This window comes from Fundulus heteroclitus, chromosome 15, assembly GCF_011125445.2.
Source record: "Fundulus heteroclitus isolate FHET01 chromosome 15, MU-UCD_Fhet_4.1, whole genome shotgun sequence".
Taxonomy (NCBI): Eukaryota; Metazoa; Chordata; class Actinopteri; order Cyprinodontiformes; family Fundulidae; genus Fundulus; species Fundulus heteroclitus.
In genome coordinates, this window is record NC_046375.1 from 10,108,970 (window position 1) to 10,122,169 (window position 13,200).

Genomic DNA, 13,200 nt, shown 5'->3' on the forward strand with positions numbered 1-13,200 from the left:
GTCACCATAGAGATCAGATACCAGCCAATGAATGGCACAGGAATGTGGGGCGATGGAGAGTTCCTGGATGTTCCTGATGACCGCGACGGGATGTTTGCCTTCGAAACAGACAGCTTGCTTTCGGGACAGAGCCACGGGTCGGGAACGTCCCCTGGACGGTCGTTACAGGGGTCCATACCAACCTTCAGGAAGTGAGTTCAACATTTCCCTAAATCACAACTGAATTACTTTATTGAACAGGAAAAAAATGAAATGTGGGTTTAAAGTTGATCATTAATTTTCTGGCCACACAACAAGATGAATTGCTTTAATCATCCACTTAAACTTTTAGGAAATGTTTGCTTCCGCAGTACTACAGAGGCATAAAATGAAGATCATGGTGTCATATAGCTTTAATGGTGGAGGATTAATCTTTGGGCAAAGTTTCGGTATGTCACAGAATGGCTTTAAGTATTTAATTCTAAAGATACAGATGGAGTTGGATAAATCTGACATCCCACAGTAACTTTAGGCATAAAGCATAGGCAGCCCAAACGAAGGCAAACAGTAGTCTGGTCTGCATTTGCAACCAACTGAGCAACAGACAAGTTAGAGCCAATGCTGTGGTGCAATTTTTTGGCTGAATGGTTTGAATGAACATATACAGTTGTATGAACTCTTGTTTGCATCAGGTCAAACTGAAGTTTATTTTTTATATGCATTGTAAGGTCAAAACAAAAAGATATTCGGGTACCACTTTACAATAAGGCTTCTTTTACAGATGCTTACAAAAAGTATGTAGATATGTTAATAATCTGTAAACATGTTATAAATCATTAAGAACTGTTTGTTATGCATTAATAAAAGGCAGTAATATGTTGTGGTGTACACTTTACAATAAGGCTCCCTTTGATAGTTTTGGATTGTACGTTAAACTGAAATATTTAGTACAGCAGCTCTGGAGGAAATATATAGAATTTGAAACATTTTAGCCAAATATAGATTTGACTCACTATTTGCAGTTTTGTTTCTTTATCACACTTTAATATTTAGTACAGCAGCTCTGGAGGAAATATATAGAATTTGAAACATTTTAGCCAAATATAGATTTGACTCACTATTTGCAGTTTTGTTTCTTTATCACACTTTAATACTGTATAATAAACAGCTATTAATGAGCTATAAAGTATTTACAGATTAAATTATAATATGGCTATAAATCATTTGTAAACTTCTGGAAAAGGAGCTATATTGTAAAGTGGTACCGATAATTGTTTTAGAACTTTCTTTAAAGTCAAAAGAGTATTATACCGTTCAACAATTTTTGGAAAGCACAGATAATGATCTTGGGGCTTTTTAAGAACCATATTCAGAAGATTTTAGTTAATTTGAGGCATAGCTGAAGAGGTACTTTCAGGCACGCCTTATTACTTTCAAAAAGTCAAAAGAAATCCGCCAAGATACCAAGAAAAGAACCTCCACACTCCTGATTCATACTTTGGGACACTTTCTAGATGCCTGAAGGTGCCACCTTTCTCTTTTCAAACAATTATATGCAAGTATAAACAAAATGGAACGACCAGCCATCAAACTATTCAGGAAGGAGATGGCCTTTGTGTGCCAGACATGAACATGTTTTATTTAGAAGTGTGCAAGTCAACAAAAGCAAAAATCTTGTGATGCTGCTGAAGCTGGTAAAAGTGTCGTTATTTACTGTGAAATGTGATGTACTATGACAGGGTGCAAGGCTGGCCTATAAAGAAGAAGCTGTTACTAACGCAACATAAAAGCAGGCAGTTACAGTTTGCCAATACACCCAGGGACAAAGACCCTAATTTTTGGAGACGTTCCCTGTGGTTTGATGCAGCTAAGATGTTAGTGCATTACCACAAGGACCATAGTTACTTTCAGGTTGTAAAATATTATGTTGAAATATTTCCAAAAGTGTTTTCTAAATTGAGGATAACTGTAAGGATACTGTCAAAGTGGTTACAAAGTGGCTTACAGGCAAAAAAAAAGCAAATGTTTTGGAGAGGTCATCACAAAGCCTTCTTTGCCCCAATGGAAATTTGTGTTCAACACTAAACAGGTGTGGGTGAAAATGTATGGGCAAGCAAGCTACAAACCTAACTTATTAAACACCTCTTCTGTCAGGAGGATTTGGCCCAAATTCTTGTAAGATGATGAAGGGATACACAAAATGTCTGACCTAAGTCATACAGTTAAAAATGTAATACGACCAAATACTAAGGAACAAAATTTAAACTTTATATTCAACAAATGTGAAAGTAATACAATGGTTTGCCTTTATTCTAGGATACTGCAGATAGAAAATACATTGGTAGTCTTAACTAACCTAAAACAAGAAAAGTTTTTTGTTTGATTTGATGTTAATGAGGGGGGAAAAAAGATATTTATGTTCATACAGCATATGTAAATATTTCATTTCATCTGTCGATATAGAAATCAAAAGGTGTCAGAAGGACCTCAGAATTGGATCAAGAAAATTGGTGATAATACTTTCATTTTATTTCTGTCTGAGTATTAATAATGACTGTGAATCTGTTGCCACATTAGCACATCATCAAAGGGGTCATGGTGCAATAGTATGAATCAGTGGAATGCATATGATGAGGTTGTCTATATATTCATGTTTTCTGTGGAAATCTCTGAATAATGGGAAAAAAAACACTGATTCACTCACTGAATCATTAATAGTTTATTGTAGCACAATTTTTTGTGGGAGTCAGAATGTTTTTAGTTCTACATTTTCGAACAACAGACAAGTCATATAAGTGTGTGCAAGGCGGTAAAACTTTTATTTTGAAAAAATTCCATAAATCTATTCACTTTCTGCTTTTCTTTTGCTTTCTTTTCCTTTTTTCTCTCCATGTCTCTCTTTTGATTTTGCCCACAGTCAGTTTATGCATGGACAGTTAATTCTGGAGCTTTTGCTGAATAGTACATGAAACCGTCTGTAGGCGGTATTGATTTTCACTGAGACTATCCGCTCAGCCAGGCCCATAAACACATCATTATGCTACAGATTGAATGGGCGTCTGGAAAAATGTATTTGATTCGTGTCCAAATGCCATCACACACATGTATTTCTTCTTGTTCACGAACACGACATATCTGATGTGCATCGTCTTACAGCATAAACTTTTAGAAAAATACAACTGAATGTAAAGACCATCCCAAGGCTTCTAAATAGCAAACAGAAACTAGAAAGTAAGACTTTATATGGTTATTTAAATATGGTTCAAGGACAGCAAGAAGACAGCTGCTGGATGAAGTTTGAATTTATATTCAGCATATGTGATCTCATTAATGATGCATCAAGAACAAGCTCTGTTCCTTTGTTGCTTGTTGCAAAGAGGTGTCAGTCAGTTTGGGTAGCGTTGTAGCCTTTTTGTCTTGAGAAACATAACTGAATGTTGAATTATTATAGTAAAACAGTAAGAAAAAAAGAGAAGCATTCAGTCAACAAATCCAGCACTAATCTGTTATTTTAATTGCCTTAACACTTTTCTTTCACACCTTTCCCACCCCTAATTATCGGCTGTACAGTTTCTTCTTTTTCCGGTTGAGGCATTTGCAGAGTTAAACTTTCTGAAACTATTTCACTGTGTCTTCGATTCTGACTGCAATTCTTATTGTCCCTATTCTGGTAATGAGGTGTGAATGTGGAGGAGATGATAACCTGGAAATATTTTCCTAGTCCTCTAGGGGGAAGGGGAAATGGTAGGAAAATAAGAGAACATGGTGGGGGTGGGGTGGGGGTAGCCTTAAGTTATATCCTTACTTATTCAGCTACTGTTTTTTTTTTTTTTTTTTTTTTTCTCAGAACATTAAGTGTTTGGTTGTGTTTGTTTCATTTCCTGGAAATATTTCATAGCAGTTCCACCTCAGGGGACATGTTATGAAAAATACATTTTTTGTTGTTTTACTTCTGTGATTTTTGGCATATATTATGGAAGCCTGAAGTTACACTCATTTCAGAAACCCCGAAAAAACACAACCTTCACATCTTGCATTCTACTTGAGGTTTAAAAAATATTATTATTTTTTGCATGTAGTTCAAAATTAAAGAGGTAAAGTGCTACCAATATCCAGTTCAGAGTAGAGGAAATGCTACCAGCTGATCTTTATTTCCCCACAACTTTAACCTCAAGTCATGCTGCACTGATTATAAATCAAAGTCTAAGGGCCTGATCTTCAATGGATTTGTACGTATTAAAACAGGTTCAAACTAATTAGTGAGCACAAAACTGATCAGGAGCAAAGTACTGTGCGCGTATAAAATCAGCATAACGGTAAGTACAAACATTTTGTATGTGTACCTTTTTCAGAATGCAAATCACATGCTAATGACCGAACCGCATAAATGTAAGGGAGGGGGAGATGCAAACGTAAACCTGCAAAGCAATTTTCCAAACCTGAAACTGATAGTGGATGCAGTTTTGGATCTAAATTTAGTACCTTTTAAAGTCAGGTGCAAACTTGCAAGCATAAAATGCAAATGTTGCTTGTGGCCAGAAAGGAGGTACGGGTATAATGACAGAAGAAAGACAGAGAGTCTGTCTGCATATGAACATATTTGGGCTGTCAGAATAACCACAGTAGAATAATAGTAGTGGGGAAAAGGAGGCTGCCTCAGAAAGATGCAGCGTCCACAGGACCGGATGAAGGCGGCGGAGAAACACAGTACTAATCTTCTTGCACTACACCACAAAGTGGTGCTCCAGGAACAACCTGATCCGAAACACCAGCAAATCAAGGAGGTTATAATAGACTACACGAGGTCCAGGAGGACTGAACACGTTCCTCTCTACATCCAGGGGGAGGTGGTGGAGTGCGTGGACAGCATTAGATTCCTGGAAATTCACATCTCCTCTGACCTCTGTTGTTCCGTAAACACCTCCCACCTGGTGAAGAAGGCCCAACAACGGCTCTTCTTCCTCAGAAAAATTTAAATGGACTGGACTTTCCACTATGCTGCTAAAAAAAACTGTTACACTGCTACAATAGAAGGTATTCCATGCGTCAGCATAACTGTGTGGTATGGAAGTTGCACAGTGAAGGAGAGGAAAGGCTTAGGACGGCTGGTGAGGACAGCGCGGGAAATTGTGGGATGCCGCCTACAGGATCTGGACTCAGTTTATGCAGCACGATTCCAGAGAAAGGCCAGACGCATCTCCACTGATCCCACCCATCGGGCAATGTTTGTCCCTCTCCCATAAGGTATATGCTTTAGTAGCATCAGATCAAGAACTAATAAATACAGAAACCGCTTCTTTCCAAGAGCTATGAGAGCTATCGCCCCCTGCTGAGATGTATGTGGTCCATCATGTTACAATCACACTACTGTTATTGCCTATTTGCACATTCTCATTCTCACCAATATCAAATTACACATTTCTGTGATCACTGCACAAAAATTACCTCATTACTTGAGATTCATGAAGGAGGGACTAATCCATTTAACATGGCTCATATCACTCGCAAAGGGACAGGTATCAGAGCTCTTGGACACTCATACGTACTTACATGCTGTGTGTGTGTGTGTGTGTATGGGGGGGGTGGGGGGGTGGGGTAGGTGGGAGGGAACTGTACATACCAAGTCTGTTGTGTATAATGTTATTTGTGTGCATCCTGAGCCAGTGTGTGCCTCAAAGGTAATGTCACCATGGTAAAACATGGTTTACCATGGTAAAACATGGTGACATATAGAAGATTCTTCCTATTTTAGATTAAACGAAGGAGAAAATCACCAAACCTCATCCTAAACATTGTGGCATGCTTGTAAATAAACAAAGCTGAATATTAACCACCTCCTAAGAACAGCCTTCAGGCATTCTAGATTCTAGAAATGTGGGTCCAAAAGTTATCCATAACTCCCTCCCTCGTTGTTCCAATACAGGCTCTGTAACTTTTTGTTGTGTCCTGCCTGGCAATGTGGCAATAAGAATTGTTGTCTTGATGCCAAAAAGAGCACAACAAATCTTACTTTTACAAGATTAGATGGAAGTTACAGAGCCAGTAAGCCTTACTTACTGGCTCTGTAACTTCCATCCATCCATCATCTATACCGGCTTATCCGTGCAGGTTTGCAGGGATCTCCAGCAATCGAAGCACATTTATTTTGTATTAAACTATTTTTGGGGCTTGCTTGATTTGTAATATTTTGGCTAAAGCAGCTGTGAAGTGATGCTGTAAGTAAATCCAGCTGTTTAGAGGTGAATCTCACTGTAAGTCTAACAGTATGGCTCCCTCCCAGACTGAGAGGGTCAGGGAGGAGTTGACAGCTGACAGAGTCAGCATTTTTCATATTTTATGATTGATATGTAACCTTTTACACTTACCTTTAGTTTTTATAGGTCTTTAATTGTTTTACTTTCTTTTTTGGGGGGGAGGGGTCATGCCTCTCTCCAACAGTTAATGGCGGAGAGGCGAGGTAAATCCTGGACAGATTTATTTATGTTAATATTTTAAAGAAACAGTTCTTATCATTATCCTACCTCCAACGACTAGAGGGAGGTTTCAGTCAACAAGAACTGGAGAAGATCTGCTTAGCTGTCACATTTGACATGACCACCATCACTGATACACGGACCGGTAGAATAATGGTAAACAGGGATACATCTGATTTTTCAGCTGCAATGTTTTCTTCTTAAACACAGACATACATTTTGCAGAACTTCTGCTGGCAAAACAACCTTCTTTCTTTACTTTTTTATAATAGCCTCATTAATACTGTCTAAGAAAAAGTTAAATAGTAGAAGTTCCAAAACGGTTTTGTGTGTCCTGGATGTCTAGAGTGATTATGTGAAGGACTTGATCTTACTCTTTATTTGACAGCAGCTCCCAAAACTGGCAGCAGTAGATGCAGATTACTCATTTAAATGGGACAGACCAAATCTGTTTTGTGCCACTGTGGACGCAATCTTTAAAGATCAGGTGCAACATACCCACATTTTGCTCTCACAGTTTTCTGTCGACACAACCTAGCAGTCCTTTTTTGGAATCTTTGACGATCAGGCCCTAAGTTGTGTTTTGGTGTGTTCATTAAGTGTAAAATATTTTAAATACACAGTTTTATTGAACAGGATGCATGCACTCCCCCCATGGGCAAGGATCCTATGTTCAGTTTGGTCATCTAAAACTGCATTCCAAAAAAAAATTTCCTAGGTAAAAAGAGAAAAACAAGAAGAAAGTTTAAATATATTATAGGTTTTATCTCATCCACACAGATTTAAAATTACAGAAGCAGGACTGTATAATATGTATATGTGTTTGGAATCATTGTGCTGTTGTAACAGCTAACTTTGTTCAAGTTTCGCTCATCTAACAAAAATGTTCCCATTCGGGTTGAAATGAAATTGGTCACAATAAATCACACTTCATGCACTGGTAAAGGGATGTATGAAGTAGGGAAATATTGTGCTTCAGAAATGGCATTTCCAAAGCACAGACCCCATATCCAAAAAGAAATGTGTGGACTCTGTTTAAATACCATGTCTGTGCCTGCATCAACTCATGTAAATGAACTACAGTAAATTATGCCTTGTAGAGTGGTCAAATGTCCAGTCAGAATTATGCCAGAAGATTTTTAGTGGCTACAGACAGCCTTCAATTCAGGTGTAGTTTGATAAGGAACATAGAATCAAATTGTTTTTATTATAACCATGTTTGAGTTATAGGACATCTACAAAATTTCAAACCGGTACACAAGGTTTGTGTTGATCAAAATTCCTTGATGTATTATCATTTGCAATAAGCACTTTTCAAATGCAAAGGCCAATAAATGGCTTCCAATGGTGTTGAACATCATTATAAACAAAAGCTCTTTCTTAAATAAAATACCTCCTGCAAGAAACTATTACTCGGATTAGTCTTATCGGCTCTGGAAGCCAAAAAGAAACCCGTACCTCCTTTCTGGCCACAAGCACCATATGCATTTTATGCTTGCAGGTTTGTACCTGACTTTAAAAAAGAGAATAACTGGAGACCTAACCATCTAGTGTGTCCTATTCCCTGGTTTGATGTTTTGATACATCGGGTAAGTTGAACACATACATCATTCGAGATGGATTATTATGCATTATCCTAGACAGCAAAAGAAAATGTGTTTCTAACAGTTTGCCGATGGCTGGTCTGAGGTCACTTTGTGCTGACTTGAGAATTGTAAAATGTCGTATTCATTATTGGATCCTCTCTTCAAGCGGTTGGACAGAACAACTTTAAATATCTACAAACTCCAAAAGTCCACGTGTCAAGTGTCTTATTTAATCTTCAAAGATTAAATTTGAAGCTGCAAAGAAGCATTAAAAGGGAAATGATATGAATGCTTTCTACCATTTACCTTTTTAAAAAAAAGGAAATTAGGTTTTAAGTGTAAGAGTCACATTTTACATGTTTAATTTCAGAGCATATTAGAGGTAGCCCTGGAAGTTAGTTTAATTACTAATTAATGTAAGAACAAAAATACAACTTCACCCACGGCTAGCTATTTCTGTTCTATCAGCTGCAGCCCAAAGGTCATCTTCATTTCTCAGAGAAGTGTTTGCTCATTATTTTTCTTATTTCAGCCATCAAATCTGATTCACACTGTGATGTTGCATTGGAGAAAAATAGCTTTATAAGTAGAAATTAATTCTCTTCATTCCTATTAACATAAAGCTGACCATTCCACTCCTTCCACCGACCCTTTTCCATCTCCGCCTCCAACATTGTGTCTGTCCCTGCAGGATGATTTATGATAGCACCCATAAAGCATCTTGTGCTATGGGCAACACCACAATAAGCTAGCTTATCAGGAGTTTGGGTATTATTAGCTAATAAATCCACAGACGTGATGTCACTGCTGGGGAAGCAGGAGTGGTAAATGGTGCTTGCACTGATGCACATGTGTCAGACATAAAGCGAATGCATTTTAAGGTTAAGCTAACATTTGACCTCCAGGCATGAAATTCTGGGAATGCTACGACTTTAATCTCGATGGAGTAACTGGTGAAAACAGTTAAACAGGATGCTTAAAAAAGACTTAATGCATAAATAATCATCTTGTGTTTGTACAGATTCAAATCAGCTTTAAATCCATGCAATGTGGTTGTTTTACAACAATAATTATGTTTACTATGACTGTCTTGAACTGTTCTCTTATCTGTGTGTACACTAATGAAGGGTGTCTAAAGCAGCAGTGAAGTGATGCTGGAATTAAATCTGTCAACTCCTCGCTGACCCTCTCAGTCTGGAAGGGAGCTGTACGGTCAGACTTACAGCGAGATTCACCTCTAAACAGCTGGATTTACTTCCAGCATCGCTTCACAGCTGCTTTAGCCAACCTTTATTAGTGTACCTACTTTCATAGTCTTTAATTGTTATTTTTATATATGTTCTTTTTAGCAAAGGGGGATTTCCTTTAGAAAGTAGAATTGATGGTTTCATAAGTCAGGAAGTCATCCAGGTTCTGCCGGAGCGCCATCACAGCTCCAGACCGTCACACTCCACCATTTTTTAATCTTGGTCTGACGTTCTTATTCTGAAAGGCTCTGTTAGTTTTACACTAGAACCACAGAAATGTGTTTGTAATCCTTTCTAAAGTGATAGATGTTAATTACTTTATTTGTTCTTGAGCTTCTTCAGATTGGGGCATGATGAGTAGCTTTTTAAAAAAAATAAAAAATTCAGCCTACCTCATGTATTCAGACAGGTTCTTTTCACATGATTTATTGCCGCTGAGAATCATGACACTAGGTTATGTTCTTTATGCGGGACTGCACTGCATTTATCCCACTCCAGATTCTCTGATAATTTTCTGCATCTCAATTGATTGGGTGGCGGCAGAAGGAGGCGCTCACCAGCGGAGCCACTCATGCAAAAACCTAACCACGCACACATAGCTCTAATAAGTGAACCCTATAAATTGTGACGTTTCAAATGTACAGCCAGCCATAGTCAGCATAAATCTACAGATCAGTGATTCAGAACATCGCTGGTGTGCTCTTCTAACAGATGAGGCTCCAGCCACACAGTCCCTATCTGAAACTGATAAAATGTTGCATACATTTAAAAATGTTACAAGATAACATCAGTAAAGAAAGTTGGATTCCCTTGATTGTCATGGGGGAAGCTTTGTTTTACAGTTCAGTGGTTGCAATAATAACTTTAAAAAATACATCAGACCGGTGCATAATGAAAGATTTAAAGGTGTTGCTTTTTATAGAAAACTCTTGATGCATAATATAAATTCTCATGGCTTATCTCTCACCACATCTCTTCTTTTTCTCCATTGCCTTTTGTCATATAAAGTGTATATTACTTGGTACTTGTTCTATGGAAAGTACAGTAATCCCTCCAATAACTTCCTATATGGTCCTGTGTATTTTTTTGTGTGTTGCGATGTTCGTGCAACGGTTTGCAGTATCTAGGCCAGGAAGACTCAGGGGACCTTTTGTTTGTGAAGACATTAAGCTTGCAGAAGGGTTGAACTGTGCGCCACTAATTGGGGTAAATTTATAAGTGAAAACATGCTGGATCACAGGAGAGGAGCATCAATTACTGAATCAATCAACTCTCAAGAAAGTGCAACACTGCTGTGCTTAAGAAAAAAAATGTCAATATCAGATGGGTGATAAATGATATCGATGTTGGTCTCTTTTATCTTTATGAGATGAGATCTTGCTATTAGAGAGAAACGTTGAGAAGGACTTAAGACTGGGATGAAAAGGGAAGCCAGCAGAGCATTCAGCAGGAATTGATCTGAATTAATGGGAGTTTTCGACCTAAAACTAAGTTATCAGGTAGAACTGATCTTTTTCTGGCTCGTTTCAGTGAGAGCTTGGAAGCACTGGATTGTCTATATTCAGTCTATGTGTGAGAAAAAGAGAACAGCTGTGAAGGGGAATCTCACTGAGCTCCATTCAGCTAGACCCGTGGAGCAGAACCTATAGTATATGCCAATTAATATTTAATCGCTGCTGGGTATTTTTTTTCTCTGCTTTCTTCATTTATTTACATCTAATCGGAGGTATGGGGGAGTTGTGCAATGGTGAAATCTTGCAGGTTGGGTTCTCTCTGTGCCTGTCTGGGTTTTCAAGGACACAACAATGTATTTACAAGATTACTATGTTTGGCTTTTGATTGGTGTGAACTTACCTCACAACTTCCATCCATCCAACTGTTTCTATGACTTCTTCAGTCTGCTCAGCCACCAGAGGGACATGTGTCTATCTGGATAAAACACATCTCAACAATATTGTGGCCATAGAAAAACATTTTCTTTCTAAATCTGGGTAGCTTTGTCTTTGAGCTGCAGTCCCAATGTTTCTCATATTGCCAAGAATGTTGGCATACCTTAAAAAGGGTTTTAACACTTGAAGAAATTAAGTGCTTTTTTGTGAAACCCTAAATCCAATTGTGTCTGTGAAGTGACGAGTGTACTGTTTAAAAAAATGCACGTATACATAAATACTGCATGTTACCAATGTTGTACTTTTGGTTGGGTCTAAGGCAGGGGTGTCAAACATACGGCCCGCGGGCCGGATCTGGCCCGCCGAACAATTTAGTCCGGCCCTGTGGCTAAATGCATTATCATTATTAAAAAAAAAATATATATATATATATATATATATATATATATATATATATTTTTTTTTTTTTTTTTTTTTTTTTTTTTTTTTTTCCCAGTGTCCTGTCTGGCAATGTGGCAATAAGAATTGTTGTCTTAATGCCAAAAAGAGCTCATCAGATTTGACTTTTGACAAGTGGAGCAGTACTGCTTTTGCCATAGTGCTCCGCTTGATTTATGAATGTGAATAGTTTTATTATGATTCATGCGGGGAATATCTCAAATGATATGGACACTACAATGGGAAAGTAGGAAAAGGAAGAACAAGAAGAAAAAAAACCAAAAGGTGAAAGAAAGAGGAGATAAAAGGAAGAGAATGATAAAACAATTATTGGAAAAAAACATGTACTTTGTTTAATTGAAAATATGCAGTTCCTATATTGTCCACGAGGGGGCGCTGTGTTTTAATTAGCAGATTAAGCTTCAGGTGTGGAAAAATTTTAATAATTTCTTAATTTTTATCTGTTTGATGTATTTTGTCTTGTAGGACAGTGTTTTTAAGTTCCAAAAAATGTGAATAAATGTTTTTAAACATTGTATAATCACTGTGATCAGTTTGTATGCATAATGCACAAGTAAATGATTAACTCAGTAAAAGTATAGTTGAAATTGCACATCCTTATTTTTAAAAACGCTGAGGTTATTCATGATATATTGTGTAAAAGTAAAATTAATTTAATATAAAAATAAACAACAAGTCCACATTTCTTAGTTCTATTTAATCTTGATATGAGTTTACACGTGTGGCCCTCTTGAGATCAGATTAAGCTGTATGCGGCCCCTCAACCAAAATGAGTTTGACACCACTGGTCTAAGGTTAAGGTGGACCTTCAGCAACTTGAAATAAAATGAGATTGGTGGTTGTCTTATGTATTTTGGGGTGTTGAGGAAATCGTATTTAATTAGCCTGGACAAGAAACTGCAATATATGAAAGTTTGATTGTGTTTACGCCACGGGTAACAGGCAGTCTGACTCCAAAACAGACCGTAGATAGACAGAGGAAGGAGGGAGGTTGCCCGGTTTCTACAGTAACAGAAGCTGCTGTGTTCATGAACAGGACACGTGTGGCAGGGCTGAGAGCCCCAAAAATGGAAGTAAAACCAAAACATGTTTGACATATGAAACCAGATTTTTTTATTACCTTTGCAGCCCCATTTCATTCTTTGTAGTCCTTATACCAACATTTATTGAGTGCAGAGAGATGATTTTTGTCAATAAAAGGGAAAAAGCGACTTTAAAGACTGGTTACTTTTGCATTTCACACCCATTGTCTCCTGCTGAACATCTTTGTCTCTGACATTTCCTGTGTTTACACTTACTTGGCTTTGCAGGACACAAAAAAATGAGCTGTATTGGTTTTTCTCTGTTTACTTAAAATCTTTTTTTCTCTGCTGTAGACTTCTGGTGTCTTTATTTGCTCCGCTGCGCACAGTCTTCCTCTGAAAAGGTCAGCATTGACTATTTGATGCTGGCCTCATGTTAGCTTTCTGCACATGGGATATTTGTTTTAGCTAAAATAATAATAATAACTCAGAAGTATTGGATTGAGTAGTGCTGTCTTCACTCTTCAGACCTTTTTCCTTTTTTT

The 13,200-nt window shown here is 37.6% G+C and overlaps 1 protein-coding gene across 9 annotated transcripts in view; it reads left to right on the forward strand.

Moving 5' to 3' along the window:
- The window catches only part of otofa (otoferlin a), a gene marked incomplete at its 5' end in the record, with an annotated part of 60,187 nt that continues 46,987 nt past the window's right edge, over nucleotides 1-13,200 (forward strand). For all 9 annotated transcript variants that reach the window (XM_036147342.1, XM_036147341.1, XM_036147340.1 and 6 more), the window contains 1 exon segment: nucleotides 1-191. In XM_036147342.1, coding sequence (XP_036003235.1) covers nucleotides 1-191 — 191 coding nt within the window.